The sequence below is a fragment of the Cetorhinus maximus genome, chromosome 20 (genome assembly GCF_964194155.1).
Source record: "Cetorhinus maximus chromosome 20, sCetMax3.hap1.1, whole genome shotgun sequence".
In the NCBI taxonomy this organism is placed as follows: Eukaryota; Metazoa; Chordata; class Chondrichthyes; order Lamniformes; family Cetorhinidae; genus Cetorhinus; species Cetorhinus maximus.
Genome location: NC_135898.1, coordinates 20,214,181 through 20,241,006, shown reverse-complemented (window position 1 = coordinate 20,241,006; position 26,826 = coordinate 20,214,181). Strand labels below are relative to the sequence as shown.

Below are 26,826 nucleotides of genomic sequence, written 5' to 3'. Positions count from 1 at the left end.
GATTATAGAACAGGACTCAATGGGCTGAATGGCCTCTTGCAGTACCAGTTATGCAGGCTGCTCCAGGTGTCGCTGCAACTGCCTGCAGGGCGCCAGGCGGCCGCAGGAGGGCTCCCCTCGGGCATGCGCAGTTCCCTGGCTGCCCCTGGCCTCGCCCCGCGCACGCATGCGCCGCCGTCAGCGTTCGCTGACTGGTAGTTTGCTGACGCCTGCGCAGTGGGGCCGGTGCGGCTGGCAGGCTGAGAGAGTCTCTAGGAGTCACAGCGGGACAACAGGCTGAGGAGGACTGGGTCCTGCGGCTCCGACAACAGGCCTGGGCCGAGCGCCAGCAGCCTGCAGCTGTCCCCGGACAGGCCCGCAGACAGACAGGAGCGGCGGAGGCAGAGCCGGCCTCCTTCCCTCATGGAGCAATAACTGGGGGCCGGGAATTCAGGAGGACACGTTGATGAGAAGCCAGGCCGCTGGGGAGAGGAGGAGCCAGTGAGTGGGTGGGGCCAGTGAGGGGGAGGGGCCGGTGGGGGGGGGGGGGGCAGTGAGGGGGGGTCAGTGAGGGGGGTCAGAGGGGGGAAGGGGCCGGTGAGGGGGGGGGGGTCAGAGAAGGGGAGGGGCCAGTGAGGGTAAGGGGTCAGGGAATGGAGGGGCTAGTAAGAGGGAGGGGCTAGTAAGAGGGAGGGGCTAGTAAGAGGGAGGGGCTAGTAAGGGGAGGGGCTAGTGAGGGGGCCAGCAAAAGGAGGGGCTAGTGTGGGGGTGGGGCTAGTGTGGGGAGGGGGCTGGGAAGGGTGTCAGGGAGAGACGAGTGAGGGGCAGGAGCTAGTGAAGGAAGGGACCAGGGCAGAAGCCAGGGAAAGAGGAGGGGCTAATGAGAGGGGGGAGCCTGTGAGGGCCCAGGGAGAGGGAAGGGCCAGTGTGAGGGGGGGAACAGGGGCTGGTGAGGGGAGGAGATTGTGGGTGTCAAGCAGGGGTCTGTGAGGAAGGGGAGGGGCCAATGCAGTTAGGGGAGGGGCCAGCTAGGTGTGAGGGGTGGAGCCAGTGAGGGGAGGGGCTACAGAGGTGAGAGGTCAGCTGGGTGAGTGGGGCTGCAGTCATGTCGTTCCTCTTGCCCTTCGACAGCCTGGTCTGTACCCTGCTGGGCATCTCACTGACTGTTTGGATCACCCTCCTCCTGGTCTTCATCATTGTGCCTGCCATCTTTGGTGTGTCCTTTGGCATTCGCAAGCTCTACATGAAAACCCTGCTGAAAATCTTTGAGGTAGGTCTGATAGCATTGGAATAAGTGATGAATAACACTGGGATCTGGGAATGAGGGGTACAACTCACTGTATAATTGCCTAACCCATCCCAATGGAATTATTCGGCTATTTTAGTGAACGTCTTCATCCATTTATTTCAAGGAACTCTTAAAATAGCTGAGTGATTCCATGTGTTGGGGCGGGGAGGGTCTGATGGTGCAGATGGTCTCCCAGTTTTACGGGGCAAGCAAGATGACCAAGATGCTTGTGTCCGGGCACTACGCTTTGGGAAGGCTCCCACCACCTTCGAGAAGAGATTTATTGGAATGACACCAGAGTTGAGAGACTTTAGTTCTGTGAGAAGTTTGGAGAAACTCGGGTTGTTCTCCTTAAGAGCAGAGAAGAGAAGATTTGATAGGGGTCTTCAAAATGACGAATTGTTTTGATGGAGTAAATAAGGAGAAGCTGCCTCCAGTGGCAAAGAGACTGGTAACCAGAGGAAACAGAATTTAAAGGGTTTGGCAGGACTCCAGGGTGTCTACTTGGATAGCTCTTTGAAAGAGCTGGCACAGGCATGACAAGCTGAATGGCCTCCTGCATGCTGTACCTTTCCATGGTCTGTGGTATTTTAGTCTGCCTGAACGCCTGATGTGACCTCGCTCTGACTGTATGCTATCAAGATGTGTATGTCAAGATAGTTGGATATCACTGGGAATTCTGTACACTGTCCTGGTTCAAGCGCAAACACTTCACACTATGTTGATTTTAATGATGAAAAACTGCCCAGTGGCACACTTGCAGATTTTGTTTTGTGCGCCAATGATTTTGACAATTATTTGTAAACTGTGCTGATGACATAATGCAAACTTCAAGCAGCCAAAATTAATATTATAAAGAATTATTTTTATATTATTTGAATCCATCCCTCTCGGGAGATGATGGACTGCGCCTGGGCGCCTGTCACCTCCCCATTGAACACCGTCTGCTGTAGCCATAGAAGCTGATTCGGCAGTGGCAGTCCCATCCACAGCTGGCACAGATGAATAACGTTGGCCCGAGGTCGACTGATGTTTTTTCCCTCCGGCAGGCTCTCCTTTCCACCATCTGATCATTTGTCCTCAGCTTTTTCCACACCCTTCCTCACTGCTTTTGTTACCAGGTGCCCCAGCCAGTAGCAAGGACTTGCCATGCACCGACTCTGATCCCAGGTCTCGCTTGTAACCCAGATGTGGGCCTTGTGCCCAATAGCAAGCTCACCATACAGCATAGAAACAACTTGCATTTATATAACCCCTTTCACAGCCTCAGCTCATCAATTAGTGTGGTAACCATTATCATGTGTGTCATAATGTTGGGATTCCAACTGATGACTGATGGAGGTGTTTGGGAACATAGGACTGAACAGGGGGAGGCCGTTCAGCCCCTCGAGCTTGACCCGCCACTCAATGAGATCATGACTGACCTGTGACCTAATCCACAAACTTGCCATTGCTCTATAATCACTGTTAATAAAAATCTATCAACCCCAGTTTTAAATTTAACAATTGATCTAGTGTCAATTGCCATTTGCGGAAGAGAGTTCCAAACTTCTACCACCCTTTGTCAGTTGAAGTGTTTCCTAATTTCACTCCTGAAAGGTCTGGGTCTAATTTTTAGGCTGTGCCCCTTAGTCCTATACTCCCCAGCCAGTGGAAATAGTTTCTCCCTATCTACTCTATCTGCTCCCTATAATATCTTGAAAATTTCAATCAAATCACCCCTTAACCTTTGAAATTCCAGGGAATACAACCCTGCTTTGTGTAATCCCTCCTTGTAATTTCAACCTTTGAATTCCAGGTATCAATTCACCTCCCACTGATCTTCTGTCATTTGACCCAGGAAGAAATCTGTCGTGAAAAGAGTGAAGGGGCAGGACATCATTCCTAGTGATTGAGCAAGGGAATGGCATGGATTCCAGATCGAATTTAGGGTTGGGAAGAAGAAACAGGCTTTTCACATAGATGGTTGTATGTTTGTTGAATGGATTTGCAATTGAAGCAGAATATCATTTAAGAGCTGGTTAGATAGCTGAAAAAGGTGGGGAGAAAGAGGTATAGGGACAGGACACACAAATGGGATTTATTGACTACAGTTTATGATCAAAGTTTTCAAGACATTAAAGGGAACGGATGGGGTGGGTAGACAGAAACTATTTCCGCTGTTTGGGGAGTCTAGGACTAAGGGGCAGAGTCTAAAAATGAGAGGCAGACCTTTCAGGAGTGAAATGGGGAATGGGATTTAGACGCCAGTTTATATGCCAGGTAAACACCATGATGGACTGGTCCCACCTTCTCAGTTCTGTGAAACAATGTGCCTGGGCTAAGGACCTCTTCCATAGGAGGAGGCCATCCAATCTATCGCCCCAGAAGCATCTTTCTAAAAGCAATCCCATTCCCTCTTCTTTCCTCTTGTACACTTTCCTTTTCCAAGATTTGTCCCCTTGCCTTTGGAAAGAGACGTTGAATTCTGCTCTTTGTGGTCAGGATTTTCACATGTAAATCCTCTGTGTAAAAACAAGTCGTTCCAATCTCTCCATTTTGATATTTTGGCAATCAGAAATTTACCTCCTTCAGTTGCCAACACACTGATCATTGAAAGTCGTTTTTCCCGATTTGCAACATCAAATTCTCTCAATTTTCAACCCCTCTTCGCCTAATCCCCCTTGTTCCAGTGAGCAGAGCCCCAGTTTGGTCATTATCTCCACACAGCGAAGCTTTTTTATCTCTGTGACCATAGTGCACACCTTCTGCACCCTTTCAGTGGCATGAATAGGGTAAAGCCCCTAAAACTTAACACTGCAGTCTAATCAATACTTTGTGCCCGATGAGCATTACACCTTTGCTTTTGGACTCTCTACCCTTGTTCATGAACCCTATGCTGTTCTGACAGCTTTATCAATTTATCTTACCACTTTTCAAGATTTCTAGCAATTATTTACATTGCAGTAGAGACCTTACAAATATAACCGTGCTCTTGATAGTGTTCTTGCTGGAGGGCAGGGGAAGGAGCACTAACTAAGGGCCATGTAACTGCCTTGTAGCCAGAGACACAAGTAGCAAATTCGCTAAGGACCATGCTGCACATAGTCCTTTTGAGGTGTGTTATAATTGCTGCCAATGTATGATAGATTTGGTGTTCCAGTAACATGAAAAGAGCTATAATCTAATCTTAGTTCTAGTTTTTGTAAGACCAAAGTTGCAATCTTAGAAGAATTATATATCTGAACTGAGAGATTAGATTACAACTTTGAGCAAGCTCCCTTTATTTACAGTACAGTACATACTGTTTCAATTCCATTGAGTTGGGGACAGTTGCTCCTGTTATTACTTGCTGTTCTTGTGTCTGACATTCTCTGTATGGTTAAGTGAGGGCCTTGCTGCATTTAGGTTCTATAATTAATTGGAAATTCTGTATTCATTCCACTGTGGGTTTGCAAGATCATAGGCCAGAATTTGTGACATGTTCAAGTTTGCGAGCTTAGGCTCATCGTAATGAATGGGTGGCCCTCATGGGCTGGTGAGCGCAGGAGCAGAAAATCCCAGTGCAAAAGCTCTGACTGAATACTACCCTTGCAAACTTACAATCACTCTTTCACCTTGGACTTTTGCTGGCTCATCGTCCCACAGGCACTTGCTGTACACCAGTACTTAAGCCAAGTGGACATTGTTCACAGATGACCCAGATATGTGGTTAACCTCAATCTAATTGCTATAAATCCCCACACAGAGCACACTTGCGGTAAGCGGTTTTTGGCTTTACATGAAAGAAGAGTGTTGAGGCATTGGAAGGGGATCAGTTCAGGTTCATGAGGATATTCTTTACTGTGAGGAAATATGAAGAAAGACTCTGGGTTGTTTCCATCAGGACTGCAGAGATTAAGGGGTGATTTGATGCAATTGCCTAACATTATGGAAGATAGGTCACCACTGGTGGCTGTGCCTTCAGTTGCTAAGATCGATCCTAAGCTCTAGAAAACCCTCCATTCTGCCTCTCTGTCTCCTCTAAGACACTCCTGAAAACTTGCCTCTGCTCTAATTTCTCCTTATGTGGCTCAGTGTCAAATTTTCTTCAGTGCTTGGGACGTTTTACAGTGTTAAAGGGGCAATGCGAATTCAAGCTGTTGGGAGATGGAAATAGATTGTTTCCTGTCTAGAACAAAGGACGCGGGTGTAAGATCAAATTGAAGAGATTTGGGATATTAGAGCCCAGGGAATCTTACATGGAGGGTTTATACTCTGAAACGGGTTAGTGCTTGAAGCATAGACAAACATTGAAGAATGGGATAGGAAGAGGGAGATAAAGGGCAATGGAAACAGGGCAGGTAGATGAAGTGGTTGTGTGGGGACAAACACCCAACACTGACTGGATGGGCCCAATGGCCTGCTTGTGTTGCGATTTTTAGTCACTCACATTGCTTCTTGTGATGTTCTGAATGATGCCCTGTCCCCCTCGTGCACCCTGCAATGCAGCCCTGGATTATTGTTCATTCTGAGCCCCCTCCACTGTGTATCAAGAAACTGTTATCTCTAGCACTCTGTAGAAATAACATTTACCAAATACTCCATGGAGAGAGCCAGGATCGATGGAATTAATTCTCTTGTCTGCAAGTTCTTATCTCGGGAAAACTCTTTTTAAAAAAAGAACCCTTCTATTCAGCTAAACTTCAGTTTTTCTTCTCCTTTTCTCCTGCCTGGGGTCCACTTATCTGGGCCAATAGGTGCACAGCAAGCTCCCACAAACAGTAATGTGATAATAAGTAGATAATCTTTTATTTTGGTGGTGTTGATTGAGGGATAAATATTGGGCAGGACCTGGGGGGTTGGGGGGGAACTTGCCTATTTGTCTTCGAAAGTGTGCCGTGGGATCTTTTATATCCATCAGACCGGGTGGAAAGGTTTAACATCTCATCAGAAAGACCTCTGATAGAACAATGTGGGCAAACACATCCCGAGGAGTTTCACCGAATTGTAAGCTGATAAACGTTGATGTGAAGCAAAGAAGGCGCTATTCTGAGAGATGCCTGGACGCCTGCTTAAAGAGGTGGCTTTTAATGAGGGCCTTAACGGAACTGAGGGAGGTGGAGAGACTTCGGGAGGGAATTCCAGAGCAGAGCAACTCGATGGCAGATTACCAGGCCATAGCTGATGGTGATGAGTGAGAGGAAGCACAAGAGGCTGGAGTTAACAGAATGCAGAAGGTGGCCAGGAGAGTCGTGCAATAGTTTTGTTTGGAGATAACGAAAGCATGATGTGTTTCAACATCAGATGGGCAGATTATGGCGACAGGCTGGTCTCTGTGATGAAGAAGTCCCGCTGGTGGAAGCTCGGTTCAGGGCATCAAGGTTGGAAAGTCTATTTCAGCTGATACAGTGGCTCGGCGGGGAAATGGAGGCTCTGCTCTCTGGAAATGATGACTCTCCCAGGCCTGGAAGTAGAAGTGGACGCTGTAGTTTGTACAGAGGCAGCGAAAGGGAAACGTGGAGTAGAGCAGGATTCATCAGCGTACACAGGAACAACAGAGAAAACAAACAACTCAGATGGTGCCTTTCACAAACTGGAGATGTCTGAAAATGCTATCAAGTACTGGGAATGAAAAACGTGCCAATAAAATACGTCTGAAGTGTAGTCACTGGTGTAATGCAGGAAAGCAGCAGCAAATTTGGACACAAAGAGCAGCTTGTTATTTCAGTGATGTTAGCTGAGGGATCATTGTTGGCCAGGGCACAGGGGAGAACTGCCGTGGGAACTTTAATATGCACCTGAGAGGGCTCATGGGGATTAAACTTAATATCTTGTGTGACAGTCCAACAGTGCAGTGCTCCCTTGGTGCTGCCCTTCATGAACCCAGCACTCCCTCAGTACTGCCCCTCCGACAGTGCAGCACTCCCTCAGTACTGCCCCTCCGACAGTGCAGCACTCCCTCAGTACTGCCCCTCCGACAGTGCAGCACTCCCTCAGTACTGCCCCTCCGACAGCACGGCGCTCCCTCAGTACTGCCCCTCCGACAGCGCAGCGCTCCCTCAGTACTGCCCCTCCGACAGTGCAGCGCTCCCTCAGTACTGCCCCTCCTACAGTGCGGCGTTCCCTCAGTACTGACCCTCCGACAGCGCGGCACTCCCTCAGTACTGCCCCTCTGACAGTGCAGTGCTCCCTCAGTACTGACCCTCCAACAGTGTGGCGTTCCCTCAGTACTGACCCTCCGACAGCGCGGCGCTTCCTCAGTACTGACCCTCCGACAGTGCAGCGTTCCCTCAGTACTGACCCTCCGACAGTGCGGCACTCCCTCCGATGGTGTAGGTGAACTATACACTGTAAATTCATATTTGCTGCACTGAACTTGTGTAAATTGGTAGTGAACATGAAGTCATTTAGTTGCAGGAAACCTGCATTTAAAGCAGGTGTGTTTTTGCATGGAATAAAGCAACCTTTTTATTAACCAAACCTCTGTTGAGGTGTACAGTTAAATGAAGAAGCACAAAGCTTGTTTGATGAGAGTCTGATATTTTTTGCTGATGGTGACTGCCAACAGTAACTGGACGACCTGTTATGCAAACCAGGTGACAGCTGCTCAGTAACCAAGCCTGACATTGCGACCTAAAGGAACATGCTTGTCAACAAAGCACTGAAGCCTGAACAAACAGAGCAGCAATGTACTCTGTAAAGTTAGCCACACTGTAAGGATGGGGATGTAACATTAACCAGAAAAATGCCTGTGTTGCCACAGAAATAAAGCAAAAGGTCACGTCAAAGCTTTTACAAATCTAGGCGATCGAAAGTGCGTTGCTGTGCAGTGAGATGTTAAGCATATGGCCCCCCCATCCCCACACAATATACTCCAACAACAGGGATCGATGAAGTACCAGGCAAGGGATACCCAGTGAGGGAGAAACTGGACAGTAAGTCACAGAGCCACAATAAGCTCGTCCTTACAACCAGTGCACAATCCTGGGTGTGGTTGTCACTAGCTGGATAGATATAGATAGTGATACAGTCACTGGTGTAAGTGTTGGGGAAATGCTGAGAAAACCTGCTGGCAGAGATATACGACATGGCAAGGTGCTGTACACTGATTACAGTAGATTAACCAGTATAATACCTCTTCAAAGCTGCACATAGTTAGACTTCAGCTGGGATCAGGTTGTCTTGGATCATAAATGTGCACGTTTCAACAATCGCTAGAGCTGTGTCATTGTTTCGTCCTTCTGCTCACTTTCTATTTCCCGGAAGGCGAGGTTCTGTATCCCCTGGAGTTAGAAGTATGGGAGGTGATTTTATTGAGACATATCAAATTTTCAGGGGTTTGACAGCTCAAGGAGTTGTGAATCTTTGGAATTCTCTGCCCCAGATTGTTTCGAATGCACCCAATGATCCAGTAAAGCTCCGTGCACACTGGAGGAACAGCACCTCATCTTCCAGTTAGGCACTTTACAGCCTTCCGGACTGAACACTGAGTTCAACAACTTCAGATCATGAACTCTCTTCTCCATCTTGACCCCCTTTTTGATCCCTTCTTAAAAAATATTTATTTTTAAATTTTTATATATTTTTTCCCACCTATTTTTATTATTATTATTTTTAAAATTTATTTCCATTCATTGTTTTATCCCCACTTTTTAGCCTATTTTGATCTTTTTTCCCACACTGTCCCCTCCCCCCACCCCACCCCCACTAGGGCTATCTGTCATTTGCTAATCCTGCTTTCTACTCTTAATGTCACCATTAGCACCTCCTTTAGCTAATATCACCACCATCAACACCCCTTCGACCTTTTGTTTATGACATCTTTTGCAATCTCTCCATTGCCTCCACCTATCACTGGCCCTCTATCCAGCTCTACCTGTCCCACCCCACCTTAAACAGTATAAATTTCACCACATTTCTACTTCTCTTTAGTGCTGAAGAAGAGTCATAGGGATTCGAAATGTTAACTCTGTCTCTCTCTCTCCACAGATACTTTCAGACCTGCTGAGTTTTTCCAGCAATTTTTGTTTTTGTTTCACAATTTCAAAGTTTGCGGATGACACAAAGCTTGGGAAAATTGAAAACTGTGAGGAGGACAGTGCAGAACTTCAAAAGGACATTGACACATTGGTGGAGTGGGCAGATAGGTGGCAGATGACTTCAATGGGGAGAAGTGTGAAGTGATACACTTTAGTACAAAGAACATGGAGAGACAGTATAAAGTAAGGGTGTGCAGGAGCAGAGAGACCTGGGTGTATATGTGTATAAGTACATAAGTCATTAAAGGTGGCAGGACAGGTAAAGAGTGTTGTTACTAAAGCATACAGTATTCTAGGCTTCATTAATAGGAGCATAGAGTACAAGAGCAGGGAGGTTTTGATGAACTTATATAAGACACTGGTTAGTCCTCAGCTGGAGTATTGGGTACAGCTTTGGGCACCACAATATAGGAAGAATGTGAACACATTGGAGAGAGTGCAGAAGAGGTTTACGAGAATGGTTCCAGGGATGAGACACTTCAGTTCTGAGAAAAGATTGGAGAAGTTGGAACTGTTTTCCTTGGAGAGGAGGAGGCTAAGAGGAGACTTGATAGAAGTTTTCAAAATCATGAGGGATCCAAACAGAGTACATAGGGAGAAACTGTTCCCGCTTGTAAATGGATCGAGAACCACAGGGCTCAGTTTTAAAGTGTTTTCCAAAAGAAGCAAATGTGAGGTGAGAAAAGACATTTTCACACAGTGAGTAGTTAGGGTTTGGAATGCACTGCCTGGAGGTGTGGTGGAGGCAGGTTCAATTGAGGCATTCAAGAGGTCATTGGATGATTATTTAAATAGAAACAATGTGCAGGGTCACGGGGAAAAGGCAGGAGATTGGCACTAAGTTAAAATGCTCAGAGAGCCGGTGCAGACATGATGGGCTGAATACCACCTCCTACACCATAACAATTCTGTGATTCTGTCAGAAGGGCAGTACTGAGGGAGTGCTGTACTGTCGGAGGGTCAGTACTGAGGGAGTGCTGTACTGTCAGAGGGTCAGTACTGAGGGAGTGCTGCACTGTCCCAGGGTCAGTACTGAGGGAGTGCTGCACCGTCCCAGGGTCAGTACTGAGGGAGTGCTGCACTGTCGGAGGGTCAGTACTGAGGGAGTGCTGCACTGTCCCAGGGTCAGTACTGAGGGAGTGCTGCAGTGTCGGAGGGTCAGTACTGAGGGAGTGCTGCAGTGTCGGAGGGTCAGTACTGAGGGAGTGCTGCACTGTCCCAGGGTCAGTAGTGAGGAAGTGTTGCACTGTCAGAGGGTCAGTACTGAGGGAGTGCTGCATTGTCGGAGGGTCAGTACTGAGGGAGTGCTGCGCTGTTGGATAGGTCGGTAGTGAGGGAGTGCTGCACTGTCCCAGGGCCAGTAGTGAGGGTGTGCTGCACTGTCCCAGGGCCAGTAGTGAGGGTGTGCTGCACTGTCCCAGGGCCAGTAGTGAGGGAGTGCTGCACTGTCCCAGGGCCAGTAGTGAGGGAGTGCTGCACTGTCCCAGGGCCAGTAGTGAGGGAGTGCTGCACTGTCCCAGGGTCAGTAGTGAGGGTGTGCTGCACTGTCCCAGGGCCAGTAGTGAGGGAGTGCTGTACTGTCCCAGGGCCAGTAGTGAGGGAGTGCTGCACTGTCCCAGGGCCAGTAGTGAGGGAGTGCTGCACTGTCCCAGGGTCAGTAGTGAGGGAGTGCTGCACTGTCCCAGGGCCAGTAGTGAGGGAGTGCTGCACTGTCCCAGGGTCAGTAGTGAGGGAGTGCTGCATTGTTCCGGGGCAGTAATGAGGGAGTGCTGCATTGTCAGAGGGTCAGTACTGAGGGAGTGCTGCACTGTCCCAGGGCCAGTAGTGAGGGAGTGCTGCACTGTCCCAGGGCCAGTAGTGAGGGAGTGCTGCACTGTCCCAGGGCCAGTAGTGAGGGAGTGCTGCACTGTCCCAGGGCCAGTAGTGAGGGAGTGCTGCACTGTCCCAGGGTCAGTAGTGAGGGAGTGCTGCACTGTCCCGGGGTCAGTACTGAGGGAGTGCTGCACTGTCGGAGGGTCAGTACTGAGGGTGCATTTCACTGTCAGAGAGAGACAGTTCTACTTTAATTGGGAACTATATAGAAAGTTTAAAAAAAAATATTGAGAGTTATTTCAGTGAAAGGGTGAAAACAGGCACTATCTCGGTGCTGTGCCCCTAAGGCATACCTGGTTTAGCAAGCAGTTTTAGTCCTAATTCAGGACTACCAGAACTGAAACTTGCCTGGAAATGTTAAAATGGACGCCTGCAGCTTTTGTACCCAAGTGCTGACTGGACGTGATTTTCATGGAGCAGTTTCTGTGGGTCCCTTGCACCCATTTCCACTGAAGTTGTGGGATGCTGCAGCTGAGACACAGAGGCAGCATTTAGGATGGCCCAGGGACTGAATGAGAAGGTTCATAAGCGCTCTGACACAGCACTGGAAGTCCTGCTGGGGGAGGGCCAGAGGAGGAAGCATGTGCTCCAGGGGTAAAAGGTCCAACACCCTGCCCTGTCTTTCTCTCATGCAGCAGCTGGTGATGCTCTGCCTGGCCTTATGTGCTCCTTCCATTCCTTGTCTAGATAAAGTGAGAGCCCTGGATAGATCAAACTCTCCCTTTCTCCTGGTGCCTTGTATAATGTGAAAGAACACTTTTGCTTACTCTATAAAGGTGAAATCCTCAGTGAATTTCCAGAATAAATGTTGATGGAGTGTTGGTGAAGTTTTGACAGTGCCCTACAAAATCTACTGATGTGTTTCAGAAATCCTCTTCAAACTCCAGCAGCAAGTGTACTGTAAATGGTGATATTCCTTTACATTGCATTTGAAATTCTTGACCAGGATGAGGTTACTCCCTGTCAGCTGCTTGCTGTTAGGAGAGGACGTTTAGATGAAGGACTGCCCACCAGAATGTCGGGAAGGCTCTTTAACGTGCACAAGCAGGCATCTTAAATGACTCATTCCTTAGAGATTCAGAGGGCGGGCTTCAAGATGGCGTCTTGTGCTAAACATGGACTAAACTTGTGTTTCAGCTCCAGGCCCTATGTTCATCAATGAGACTCTTTGGTGCCTGAAGGAGCCATCATAATCACCCTTTTATTGTGTAACGTGGTGGTAATCTCTTCATAGTATGCCTCTGCTTCTTGACATAAATATTGAATGTAAAACAGATGACTGTAACACTGAAAACTGTTTTGTGAGACAGCCTGACAAATATAAGTGGCAGGTGAGAATGTGGAAGTTTTAGGCTGAGCTCTCAGCTAATCGGTGTATCTTGTTACAAAGGAGACACTAGTAACAAGAATACTGTCCAGGCTCCAAACGCTGAATAAGTGCAATATTTGAATGTTTAGGATGCTGCCCAGCAGGCTGAAAATAATTCAAATCAGCGTCCTTTCTAGCTTGTGGAACAGGAGCTGGCAGCCAGCTGTTGTTTTCTACTATCCCTGGAGACAATTTAAACACACAAGAAATTGTCGGTGGCCTTAGTTGTCCTTGAAGTTTGAGGCCGCTTTTCATGAACGTACGAAATAATCTTTTTGTTTTACGACATTCTTGCTGATTTAAGTGAAATGCTTTGAGTGCTGAGAAGGGAGGGCAAAGAGCAGGGCCATTTGATGAATTGGCTAGCTCTTTCAGAGCCAGTGCAGTTATAATGGGCCGAATGAGCACCTTCTGTACTGGATCATTCTCTGCACCCTGTATCTGTATAAAGCCTGGTGAAGTCTTGTTCAGGTGAGGAGTTTTACTTTCAGCCTCTGTACTGTGAGACATTTTTCCTCTCCTCTTGTCACCCATCCGAGTGCACCTTTCGGTAAATGGAATTGCTGATTTGTTATGCATTCAAGGCAGTTTTTAACTTTGAAACCGTACACAAGAATCAGGCTTAAGCTTGCCTTGGATGCTTGCAGGGCATTTATACTTCGCCTATCACTTTGTTGGTTGTGCGTCACTCTCTTCCTTTTACCCTGATACTGGAGACTCTGTGTCTGTAGGCGAGCTGGGCCCTGCTTTTAGACAGAGATCCAGATTTAAAAATCAGTGCAGGTACCCTGACTCCAACGGAACTGTGAAATCAATAGCAAATAATGGGGTTCAGGTTGATAAAACTGTTTCTAGTTGCACCTTCATGTTGTAGATGGCCAGGAGTGCCAGCCAGTGATCTGAGCATAGCTCAAGGCTGCCATGTAAATTATCCTTGGGCAGTCAGTATCTTATTACACTGTAATTTGCAAATTTGTTGTGTGTGTGTGTGTGAGACAGTTGGCTGGGTATTAAAGAAGGATGAGATGTAATCAGTGGCACGAGGAAGTTGCAAACTTTTTTTTTTCACATAAGACCTATGTTAAAGCCACATTCGACTGCACCTGGTGAGGTGTATCTCTTTCCCAGCAGTGAAAGCAGTCCACATGGACTGCAGTGGTTCAAGAAGGCAGCTCACCACCACCTTCTCAAGGACAACAAGGGATGGGCAATAAATGCTGGCCCAGCCAGTGAAGCTCACATCTCATGAATGAATAATTTTTTAAAAATTCCTCAGCTTGGGATCAAACGCTTCCCTCTACTGAGCCTATTCAAAATCTTCTACTCGTACCCCTTGGAAATATAGCTGATCAATATTAGCAGGGGTCTGATGTGAAACCTGGAGGTCTTTGCAATGTTATTTTTCCTCCCAAAAGATCATTTGAAATCAACGCTAACTTTGTGTGTCATGTTCAACTCGACATTTTGCACAGCAAGTTAAATTCTTTGTGTATTTATTCCAGGGATGGTAATTGGTCAAGTACTGCATGGTGCAACACTGAGCCATTCAGACTGAAGTCTCCAGCCTGATCATGGTTCAGAGAATGATTTGGCCTCAATGCCCCCACCCTCCCCCCCACCACACGCCCCCCACCATGCGCATCCAAGGCACAGGAAGGAGAGTCAACCACAGCTCCTGCTCCCATCAGCTCCCAGTAATACCTGGGAAGTTGTAGATGTGTGGGTGCTGAGTGAGACAGAATTGAATTTGCTTGCGATGCCCCTCATGCCTCAGTGGATTATCCAGTCTGCCAGAATGACTCAGTTGGGCAAGGGATAGATAGTGTGCTTGTGCAACTGAGTGAACGTCTGCACTTTGTGGAGAGGACGGAGCAAACATTGTTTGCGAAACCTTGCAGACGTTCAGGACACATGCCCACATGTAGACAGCTTGAGGTGTCACTGGACAGCCCATGGAAACAGAAGCTGAGAGTGACTTTTTGCCTTGATTACCTTGGATGTTCAGGTGGAATTATTGGCCTGAGACAAACTGACCAAGCCTAGACTGAGACTTTAAGGCTTTGTGGTTCAGTATCACATCAGGCAATGCATTACCTTTGGCTGAGCTATTTTGAAAACAGCATGTTGTGTGGCACATGCTTACACCGTTTCTCACTCAAGGTTCTTGGTGTGTGGATGACACTGGCAAAGCTGTATTTATCACCCCCATCGTAGTTGCTCTGAGAGCTGGTGGGGCTTGTCTCGCAGCTCTTGTGGCACTGTTCCTAGGATGGATGAGGTAGGAAATTCGAGGAGATGAACCAAATAAAGCTAACATATGTCCAAGTCAGGATGGTGTGTAACTTGCAGGTGTTATGATCTCCATAAAAACTGATAACTTTTAAAAATAAATTTGAGCTTCCAGTTTATAGCTGAAAGGATGACATGACTCGATCTTGCTGGTGAGAGAGTCAGCAATGGCAGTGCCTTTAGAAGATCACAGGGAAGTGGCTGGACTTTCTCTTGTTGGAGATGGCCATTACCTGGCACTGTTAGCTGCCAATTATCAGCCCAAGCCTGGATAATTATGCAGCCCCTGCTGTAGGCTGGCATGGGCTGGTTCATTTTCTTCCCTCACCTCCTGAAGTCACTGAGGAATGGCAGAGTGTGCTGCACAGGTGCTGACCGTCCTCCTGCTCTGTGATTGAGTCACCATTTTTTGCAATGTTAAGCCCTGTTCGTTGTGTTTAATAACTTTCTGACAATCAAACCCGATTCTATCTTCAGCCTGTCCATGTACACATTTTCAGAGCAGGAACTCTTGGTGCTTTATTTTTGTTCCCTTTTTGCCCATTCTAGGTTAGCCCTGAACTGTCAACACAGGTGAGACTAAAAAAGAAACATTGTGATTGATACAGTCTGACTCATAGCCGCTGAGGTGAAGCTGTTGGAATGGTGGATAGGTCAGTACACTCGAAGTTGAATTTGGCTTTGATGGCTCCCGGAAGACCTGGGCAGTCTGTGTGACTCAGTAATGTGGATGTCATGCAAGTAGACCACTTTTCTAGATTTGCACTGATACAAAATGCAAAAATTGCAGCTTCCTTTTTCTGCACAGTATCTGTGTGTCAGATCTGTAGCACTCTTTAGCTTTTGAGTCAGTCTGTAATGCCCTCGGCATTGTTGCATTGTCAGAGGTGCCGTCTGTTTCAGATATTCAGTTTGAGACCCAGTCTGTCTGTCCACGTGGACTTGATAGTCCCATGGGCTGTTTTAAAGAAGAGCAGGGGTTGTTCTGCTGGTTTTGTGATTAACACAACTCCCTCAATTTACACCATCAAGTAGCAGAATAACTGGGCATCTTCTCTGCTGGTTGTGGGACCTGGCTGTGTGCAGTTTGGTGGTCACGTTTGCATGAAGCACAATGACACAAACATGAGGGCAGGATAAGGTGCTGTATAAATGTGCACATGATAGAAGGTCAACACTGAACTGTGAGAGATATTTTCATGGAGGTCGCCCCTAATCTGTCAATATATGATCAGTTTGGCCTTTCTTAGGAGAGGTTCACTTGTTGGACGGGGTGCTGGAAAATTCCCCTTAACAACCGTCCCGGGCTGAGGCATAGTGAAGAGTTATCAGGTAACTATTTATGTTCATGTTAGAGCACAAGCAGTTCATACTGTTAGACCGAACTCAATGGAACAACAACTGCATTAAGTGAAGCTACATCAAAGATCAGGCTTGCTACTTATTACTGCAGACAGTGAATAATTTTAGATGTCACAGTTTTTCTCTTGCTCAGCTTTTTTATCACTGCTTCCATGTTAATTCACTTTACTATTTTTGCCTTAACCCAGTGACCCGCCTCAAGTGGTTGTCAAATATGGCTATAATTATTAAGTATTCAACTGGGATTGATGTGCCCATAGTTATATCAGTTCACTACTGTGGTTCCATGCTCCCATTTAAGTGAGAATTATATTGATGATCAGTGAACCAGTTTGGTAATGGAGAATTCTCCAGCCGCTAAACCCATGGAGTCCTTTCTCAAGTAATATTTTCAGATTCTTACACAAAAGGCTAAAATGTTCCGTTAACTTACTGAAAAATGAAGGAGGTTTCTCTGATTGACTGTTTCAAAAAAAAGTTGTGTGGTACTTCATCAAACAGCTTTTGAAAGTCGACATATATCACATCAACTGCACTCCTCTCATCAACCCTCTCCGTTAGCCCGATCGAAGAACTCAATCAAGTTAGTCAAACTTGATTTGCCTCTAACAAATCCATGATGGCTCTCATTTATTAATCAAAGTACAGTTAATTTTGCCCTTGATTAATTTGTTCTCACCACTGACATTAATGCTGACTAGCCTGTAGTTACTGGGTTTACCCTTCTCCCTTTTATTTTTTGAACAAGGGTGTCACGTTTGGAATCCTCCAGTTGCCTGGATCCACTCCTGTATCTAAGGAGGATTGAAAGATGGTAGCAGACCCTCTCCAATTTGCACCCATCCTTCCCTCAGCAACCTAGGATGTATCCCAAAAACAGAAAATACTGGAAAATCTCAGCAGGTCTAACAGCATCTGTGGAGAGAGAAACCGAGTTAACGTTTCGAGTCCGTATGACTCTTCTTCAAAGCCGTACTGATTCTTCAGAGTCATATGGACTCAAAACGTTAACTCAGATTTTTTTCTCTCCACAGATGCTGTTAGACCTGCTGAATTTTTCCAGCATTTTCTGTTTTTGTTTCAGATTTCCAGCATCCGCAGTATTTTGCTTTTATCTAGGATGTATCCCATCCAGACTGGGTGACTTTTCCACTTTGAAGGCTGCCAATTTTTAAAGTATCTCCTCTGGAAGTATTTTCTTGCTATCCAATTTCTCTACTACCTCCACCTTGATTGTAACAATGACAGCACCATTTCCTCTACTGAAGAGCGACACAAAATCATTTATAACCCAGTTATGTCCTCTAACTCCACAAGAAGATCGCCTTTTTGGATCCTAATAGCTGTCACTCTTTTACTGTTTATATGTTGTCAAAGATTTGAGTATTCCCCTTTATGTTAGCTGATAATTTATTCTTATACTCTCATTGCTTTCTTATTTCCCTTTTCTGTTCTCATCTGCATTTTCTATATTCTGCTTGTCTGCTGTGTTAGCAATCTGACTTTATCATAAGCTTATTTTTATTGAATTGTAACCTCTAGCTCTTCAGTCATTCCAGGAGTTGTCGTTTCTGATGCCCTTTTCTCCAAGTAGGGATGTGTTTACTCTGCACCTGGACTATCTCCTGTTTGAAGGCCTCCAATTGCACATTTACTGTTCTACCTGCCATGGGTCAGATCCCTTTTCGACTCACTTCCATTTGGCTTTACTTTTGTTCCTTATCCCTTTCCATAACTATTCTAAAGCTGATGATATTATGATCACTGTTTCCCAAATGCTCCCCCACTGAAACCTACTCCACTTCCTCCACTCCATTCCCCAGAAACAGATCCAGCACTGCTTCCTTCCTCATTGGCCTGGAAATGCACCAATCAAGAATATTCTCCTGTGCACATTTACAGATTTCTTTCCCCTTCTTATCCTTTATACTGTTTGTTCACAGTCTATGATGTCATTTAGGCTTACACTGTGGTACATTATGCTGAATAATTGCTGCATTGTTGGTGCTACTGTACTTGGAATGAGCTATTAAATTAAGGCTTTGTCTGCCTTTATAGGCAGGTGGTAAAGATCCCATGGAAATGTTTGAAGAGGGATTTCTTCATGTCCTGGTCAACATTCCGCCCTCAACCACTACCACAAAAAGCCAACTGACTGGCTATTCAACTCATTGTTGTTTGTGGGAGCTTGCAGTATGCAGATGGCTTTAACTTCAGAGTAACTCACGGTGTCTGAAAGTTTTGAAGAGCTAAGATATAGACACAAGCCTCTTTCGCAGCAGTTGGTGTGATGTTTTATAACAATTTGCCCATTTACTGAGAATTCTTGTACAAAAAAACTGTCCGATTCAAACTAGGGGTTATTGCCATTCATTGAACCTTGCTGCTGCTGTCTGTTTGTGAACAGTATTGACACAGTACAGCAATTATGCTTTCCAAGGCAGTGAATATCCAAGTCAGCATTCTGTGTCAGCTGACACCATCGATGCTGTCTTGCCCTCTAAACTCGTCTCTCATGGTTGGCTAATTGGAGCACTTGTGCTATTTGCAAAATGGATGGAGCTGTGCAGCAGGCCCCTGAGCTTGTGTTTCACCCGTATTGTTTACAGACATTTTATTCTTACACGTTTCCAAAGTCCTTACTGCCACACCATGTTTAATGGAGGGATCGATCGCCCAAGCACCCAAGTATAGTCGGAGACCTAACAGCTGTGTTTCAAGGAGTGGTGCTTCTCTCTGCAGTTGCCAGCTAGTTTAATTTAAAGTTGTAACTAATCTGTTTGCTAAGCATTTTTATTCCGCTGTTTTAAAATTTAATATTGAGATTCTCCGAAGACCTGGTAGGTAATTTCACTGCGTGCTAGCAGACTAAGTGTCATAGACCTAGAAACTTCAGTGTTCAGTCTGTACTGAGTTAGCTGACCTCACTCAGGTTGGTGATAGGCAAGCTGCAACTGGTCTTACTGCTCCTGAGCTAGGGAGGAGTGGGGGAATCAAAACGTTCCCAATCCTGATGGTTTATCCTTGCTGGAAAATGCGCGTGTTGCTTATCACAGGATGTGACGAGTGGTGTGCTTCTGGGATCAGTGCTGGGGCCCCAACTTTTTACAATTTATATAAATGACTTTTATCAAAAGACCATAAGAATGGTTGCCAAATTTGCTGATGACACAAAGATAGGTAGGAAAGTAAATTGTGAAGAGGATGTAAGGAGGCTACAAAGTGACGTAGATAAGTTAGATGAGTGGGCAAAGATCTGGCAAATGGAGTATAACGTGGGCAAATGTGCAATTGTTCATTTTGGCAGGAAGAATAAAAGAGAAGCTTATTATCTAAATGGTGAGAGATTGTAGAGCTCTGAGATTCAGAGGGATCTGGGTGTCCTAGTGCATGAATCACAAAAGGCTAGTATGCAGGTACAGCAGGTAATTAAGAAAGTTAATAGCATGTTATCATTTAGTGTGAGGGAAATTGGTTAAAAAAGTAGGGAGGTTATGCTTCAGTTGTACAGGGCATTGGTGAGACCACATCTGGGGTATTGTGTAGAGTACTGGTCTCCTTATTTAAAGAAAGATTTAAGTGCATTAGAAGCAGTTCAGAGAAAGTTTACTAGACTAATACCAGGAATGGGCAGGTTGTCTTATGGGGAAAGGCTGGACACGTTAGGCTTGTATCCACTGGAATTTAGAAGAGTAAGAGGCGATGTAATTGAAACCTTTAAGATCCTGAGGGGTCTTGATGGGGTGGATGTGGAGAGGATGTTTCCTCTTATGGGAGAATCACTGTTTAAAAATTCACTGAGGAAATTTTTTCTCTGAGGGTCGTGAGTCTCTCTTCCTCAAAAGACAGTGGAAACAGAGTCATTGAATATTTTTAAGGCAGAGCTAGATAGACTCTTGATTAACTAGGGGGGGGTGAAAGGTTATCAGGGGGTAGCTAGGAATGTGGGATTCAGGGTACAACCAGGTCAGTCATGATCTTATTGCATGGTGGAGCAAGCTCGAGGGGCTGAGTGGCCTACTCCTGCTCCTAATTGGTATCTGTAGGGTAAGGACAGAGTAAGTTTTCACTGTAATCTCTGTCTATTTACACTCACTGTCCCAAAAATGAAAAGAATCTACTCATAGCATGAAAACAGCTTGAGGGTGGACTTATACTTGGCAGTGATTAAACATGGCCCATTCATCCCGGGACTGGGAGTAGGAGCCGGTCAACAGTTTAGCTATTCCTGGGCTGTTTGTAATGGCTCCGATATTGGACCTTATCAAAGTGTATCCTCCATTATCTGAATCATTTTTAATAAGTACCCTGACCTAAGGTCTGTCGTTTCGACACACAGGCCATGTAGCCAAATGCTTGCTTTCACTGACCTCTCCACTTTTTGATCTTTCTGCTACTTGATGTGCCTGCATTGACCCCTTTTAATTTTTTAAAAAACCAAGATGGTGTGCATTGGTCCAGTGAGTGTTTCTGCTTCACCTTTCAGTGGGCAACACTGCGGATAGAAAGAGGAGCCCGAGAGAGGAAACAGCTGATCTACAAAACCAACTCTAATGGTAAGTGCTGACGGATGAGTGCACTGCCATGCTCATCATGTGTTACTACGATGGGGAGACATGGGATCGTCACCTGCCATTGAACAAGCTTTAAAGTTTGCCACGGGCTAGTCCAGAGTAACACAGACGTGAATTGACCTGTTGGGGAGCTCATTCTCTGATTTAACAGTGGGTCCAGGCACCACTAAGCCATTAGAATTTTCAATGAACAGTAAGTACCGTGCCGGACTGGTTGAATTTAGCTACAGTCAAGTAAAGAAAACAAGGCTAAAGCCAGCGTGTATCGATGCTTCAATAAATGGGGAGGGTGAGCGGAGGAAATGCATCAGCTGTAAAATCCCACCCATTCAAATCCAAAGAAGTGTTGGTTGACAGGAAGAAATGATCAACCAGCATTGTGGCAATCCCATGTAACAAGGGAAAAACCGAAAAAGAGAGAGAGAGAGAGAGAAATGAAGGAAAGAGGCTGACTTTCTGTAAAAGTGGTCAATGTGCAAAATCCCAGCACGAGGCTGCTGCAGCGTGAAGTCATGTCAGAAAGTTTGAAACTAGCAAAGGCCAATTCACTGACGGCAGCATGGTGGTTGTGTTACTGGACTCGTAATCCAGAGGCCTGGACTAATACTCCAGAGTCGTGAGTTCACATCCCACCACAGCAACTTGTGGGAATTTAACTTTAATTCATTAATGAATTTGGAATGAAAAGCTACCAGTTTGTAGCCACCTGGTTCACTAATGCCCTTCAAGGAAGGAAATCTGCTGCCCTTATATGTGACTCCAGCCTGCTAAGCACGATGTCGGGTGAAGTCAGGATCAGTGTCGGACTTCTGATGCATTTCTCTCCCACCGCCAGTGCTCCACAGGTATGTGGGCAAAGATCTGTAGTAAAGTATGAATCTTTCAAAGAGAGAATAGATTGAAAAGAAACTAATTTCATCTATGTTGATCAGCCTTCTGGGTAAGCGTTTGCATTGAAAGTATATTAAGAGCCAAGTGGATTCTGTGTTAGCTTCTCTGTGTGACCTTTTAATTTAAGCAGTTTTCCCACCAGCAATGCCGAGATGACAATGGGTGAAGTGTAATGTCTTTGTCTCTCCTCTCTAGGTATAATAGTGAAGGAGCCCACATCTCTGGAGGAGGAGATAAAGCAGATGAGGCGGACTGGGAGCAACAGAGCCCTGGACAGTCGGGAGTTTGAAATGTCTGATATCTTCTACTTCTGCAGGAAAGGCGTCGAGACCATTGTGGACGACGAGGTAACAAAACGGTTTTCTGCTGAGGAGCTGGAATCTTGGAATTTGATGACAAGGACAAACAATAATTTTCAGTACATCAGCCTTCGCCTGACTGTCCTCTGGGGGCTGGGCGTCTTTGTACGGTACTGCTTTCTACTACCACTGAGGTAAGCACAAAGTTGTCACGTCATGCTTACTGGTGAGACATGCTCATGCAATGTTGGGTCTCTCCTCAATTGTTCAATTCAGTGAGCATAAAACAACACGGAATCTCTTGAGTTGTTGAATTCCTTCTCCAGATGTTTATGGGTAGTTTTGGACTGAATACAGGGTCCCAGATTAATGTTTTCTCGCTGGAAGGTTTCCATTGGGAATAGTGTCCTTAGTATCAAGAGGAGAAAACAGGCTGTGATGCCTGCCATTGTGGAACAGTACACTGTTCCCAGTTTTGCCTACTCCATTCCCTTTCCCTTTCTGCATGCTTGGTGTCCACTGTGTCGCTTTCCCTGTCGTAAAGTGTTCGGAGGTGCATTTCTGAACATGAGAAGCATTATACAAATGCCAGTGGCTATGCAGTAATCTCATGGCGATTAAGAAATATTGTTCTTAAAAATGCTGCCTAAATCCTTCCATTGAGTGGATTGATTGTGAGAGGAGAGCATGTTAGCCCATGGCCTGGCTTAGATTGACACGTTCCCAATAGGAGAAAGCTGTGTTCCAAATGCTCTTGCCACCCAGTGTTTCAGCAGAGGAAGCAGGAGATGATGGAAATGTTAATCATCTCGTGCCAAAAAACATAGACTTGAGTTGGAGCACATTCAGATTGCCTTTCGCAATTGTAAAAAGTAACGTTTCTAACATTTTCCAGTCATAGAGCAGAGCACAGCACTTTATGTCTCGTATGTCCTTGACTGAAGGAGAAAGCAAGCACTAGGATTGGGAAATCTGGCTTTACATTGTGACACATGGTGGCGGAGACAGAGGTGCTGCATTGACTGCAGCATTGAATGTGAATCAAGACGTATATAATGAGAAAAATTGGCACAAAGTAAAGGAAAAATGACAATATCAAGGCCTTGGGATGAGCTCAAGTTTATGCAGGAAACATTTGATCAGTTGAGTCTGGAGGTGAGAAAAACTGGATGAGACTTTCAGCAGCAGATGGGCTGAGATAGCATTGTCGGTTTCTGGCCCTATGCTGCTCGAATTAGACAGCCTTTTAATGGAGAGGATATGGTGCCTGAAGCTCAGCTCAAGTCAAACAAGACTGCAAAGTTCTGACAAGTCTGGTTCAGCCTGAGACAGTGCAAAGTGCTGTAACAATTATTTTTGTGTTCATCTCTATATTCCCGATCATAAATTTTACATGTCTGCGCAAGATGTTTCTTTGTGTTTGGCATGGTCACTTCTGCAAATGGACTTGGTGTCCCTGATAATCTGGAGTGCACCTTTGCTTTCCAATATCTAGGTAAAGAATAGCAAGCTGGGCATGGCATCAATTGACCCTCGGTTGCCCATACTGGATAGTTTGACCTCAAATGTGCTTATGCTGTGTGTTCTGTCTGAAAGTGGGCAAGTTGCATCCTTGCAGCTGACAAAAAGCCAATAGAACAGGAGTGCGCTGCAGACCAAGCCATTGCCAATCTGCTGCTAAAGTTGTTTTGAAAGGGAATGTCACATCTGGGATTTTTATCTATATGCTCTGAAAGGAGCTTTGTTTCAATTCATAAAAGGAAAAAACTGTGGATGCTGGAAATCCAAAACAAAAACAAAAATACCTGGAAAAACTCAGCAGGTCTGGCAGCATCTGTGGAGAAGAAAAGAGTTGACGTTTCGAGTCCACATGACCCTTCAACAGAACTAAGTAAAAATAGAAAAGGGGTGAAATATAAGCTGGTTTAAGGTGGGGTTGGGACAAGAAGAGCTGAATAGAGGGCCAGTGATAGGTGGAGATAACCAAAAGATGTCACAGACAAAAGGACAAAGAGGTGTTGAAGGTGGTGATATTATCTAAAGGAATGTGCTAATTAAGGGTAGAAAGCAGGACGAGCAAGGTACAGGTAGCCCTAGTGGAGGTGGGGTAGGGGGAAGGGATCGAAATAGGGAGATAAAACAATGGATGGAAATACACTTTAAAATAATCATGTTTCAATTCATGTTCGGTTATTGATATAATGCCGGTTTACAATGGGTTAACTCTCAGGCAGACAAGCCATTAGGAAATACAAACAAGTTACAGTACAGAAAGAGTCCCTTCACCCCAGTTCATGCTAGTATTTATCCATCAACTGAACAAATAGTCTAATCACCTTTACCCACCTTGTTTCCACATCACTTCAACCCCATTGCCTTTTATCTGCTTATCCAATCTAATATACAATGTTGACAGAATTTCTACCTCAACCACTAATGCTGGAAGTGAATTCTGCAGCCTCACAGCTCTGAGTGAAGGCCTTTCTCCTGCCCTCTTCAAAATCTCTTCTAATTCATCTTGTATTAATGGCTCCCTTGTTCTTGACACGCAAATACTGCCACCATTCTCTCTCAGATGCGAGTAGACCTGTGTGTCTCGAGGATTTTCTGGTTTAATATCGACCTCTTGCACTTAGTTTTCATTTGCCCCATCTCTTACTGTGAGATGGTTTCAACACTAATCAGCTATTTCCCTTAAATCTCAGGTGAAATTTAAACTGGACTAGTCATCTATACATGTTCCATGAGCTGATTGAAGTGGTTAATTTAATCTGAAAAGCTATGCTGATGACACATATAGGACTTCAGATGATTAAAAAATTGTTTGTGTGACATGTCAGACAATTTTACTGAGCTGACAGTCAGGAGCCACTGTTCAGGGTGAGCTTCCAGAGCTAGCAATGAGTGCGGCCATCAGCTGATTTGTGGCTGTCTGAAACTCGTTGAATTTTTCTGTTTTTTTTCCCCTCCTCCTCAGGCTTTTTACTGGACACTGTCTCCCAAGCAGCAGCAGCAGGCTGGCAAATCACCAAGTGATCGCCCTTCATGTATGTGCCAGTCAGTGAGTGGCAGTGAGCCCATATTGTTACTGCAAGCGCCTGAGGTCTCTGTGGCTCAATTATAGACTGCCTTGTCTCTACAAACTGAACCATCAGGAGAAACAACTTTTGGTTAGAAACGGAATTTCTTGTAAGCCGTCCATCCCCCTCCCACCAGAGAAAAGAAATCATAAAATAGTACAGTACTGAAGGCCATTCAGCCCATCAAGTATGTGCCAGCTCTTTCAAAGCAATCTAGTTTGTTCCATTCCCCCACCGTATATTCTTGCAATCTTTTCTCCTTCAAGTATTTATCCAATTCCATCTTGAAGCTACTGTTGAATCTGTATCCACCCCCTATCAGCCAGCCCATTCCAAATCCCAGCCACTCGTTGCGTAAAGAAGTTTGTCCTCATGTTAGCTCTGTTCTTTGGCTAATCATCTTAATTTTGTGCCCTCTAGTTCGCAACCCTTCAGCCACAGGAAACAGATTCCCTCTACGTACTCTATCTAAACCCTTCATGATTTTAAACAGATCGAGCAAATCTCCTCTTAGCCTTCTTGGCTCCCTCTTTTCTAGAACCAGTAAATCTCTTCGGTATTCTCCCCCAAGCCTTCACACCCTTCCTAAAGTATGGTCCCTGGATTTGGACACGCTCCTCCAGCTGAGGACAAAGTAGAGAAACGGGGCTGAGCTTGTAGTGACAGTGTGAACCTGCCCGAACTTGGCACTGACGGAAATTTAAAATGGCAATGTTACTAGCAGAAACCCACAGTGTAGCTAATGTGTGCTGTTGCAAATATCACGCTGGAACAAGAAGAGGATGTGCTACTGAGGTTGGGTTGTGCCAGCACAGAAGGAACTTTACAATGCATCTACCATCTGCCTGACCTTGGTGTGGCTGAAATAGAAAATATTTCACTCCTCGGTACTAAAATTTATCATTTTGGTAAGCACAAAACACGACGCATCCTTTCGACCCTGCATGAGGTCCATATGTTTGAAGAATAACTACTAAATGAAACAGGAAATATAACTTGGAAACTGATGGGAATGAATAGAGGATAGAGAGTTCTAAGGGCAGTAGTTTCTTCTTTGGGATCGATTCCCTGACAATAAGACTTTCCTCAAGGTTTAAATGAGGACTGTGTTAAAAAAGATTTTTGTATACTCATTAAAGCCTGATTATCTGACACTGTTGTTTTTTTTAGGGTTACCCTGGCAATTACTGGCATTAGCTTGTTGGTGATTGGAACGACCATGGTGGGATATTTGCCAAATGGTTGGTGAGTGTTGTCTCTGCTATAACCAGAAGAGGCCTGTTCATAGCTCTGATATGACCTTCCCTAATTTTCCATTGCTGCTTCCTCACTGAAGATGTTGACGCTCACTGGGCTCCAACTCTAGAGCTCTGATAACTTGCCAAAGTGGTCAGTCTTCACTAATGATCTTGGGTGTAAGAGCTGAGCTGTCAAAATATTCATTATTGGAGGATATTTCAACCGAGCCTCAGCCTGATCCTGTCCTTGTTTGACATCCAGATACAGGGCATCAAAACTTGGTTTAGTTACGCCCTCACTGACTGCTTAGGCATGCACACTCCAGCAGATTGCGTTTTTCTGTGCCTGGACTGTGTTCCTGAGGGCACTTACACCCAACGAGTAGGTCAACTGAAACCCAAGTACCATTCATGTTCAGTCGTGCTACAGTTAAAAATCTAGAGGACTTAGTTTAGGTTGGTTGAACTTTTCGTAATGTTGTCTTTATTGTAATGCAGAGAGAAAGTTCATCCCTCCAAGGTGTCTAAATCCATTCAGGGGTTGCTGCATATGGTGCTACCCCAGTGCTCACTTATTTCATGAAG

General features: G+C 45.5%; 1 protein-coding gene across 2 annotated transcripts in view; it reads left to right on the top strand.

The window, feature by feature from the left end:
* The first annotated feature begins 465 nt into the window (after nucleotides 1-465).
* Nucleotides 466-26,826, top strand: part of LOC144694915 (glycerol-3-phosphate acyltransferase 4) — a 45,787-nt gene continuing 19,426 nt past the window's right edge. Inside the window, exons 1-5 of one of the 2 annotated variants that reach the window (XM_078565678.1) lie at nucleotides 466-484; nucleotides 1,040-1,249; nucleotides 20,646-20,715; nucleotides 21,820-22,117; nucleotides 26,174-26,248. In XM_078565678.1, coding sequence (XP_078421804.1) covers nucleotides 1,085-1,249; nucleotides 20,646-20,715; nucleotides 21,820-22,117; nucleotides 26,174-26,248 — 608 coding nt within the window. In that variant the 5' untranslated portion in view covers nucleotides 466-484; nucleotides 1,040-1,084. Of the gene's footprint in view, nucleotides 485-979; nucleotides 1,250-20,645; nucleotides 20,716-21,819; nucleotides 22,118-26,173; nucleotides 26,249-26,826 lie in introns of those variants that run through there. The other variant, XM_078565677.1, reaches the window with a different exon arrangement.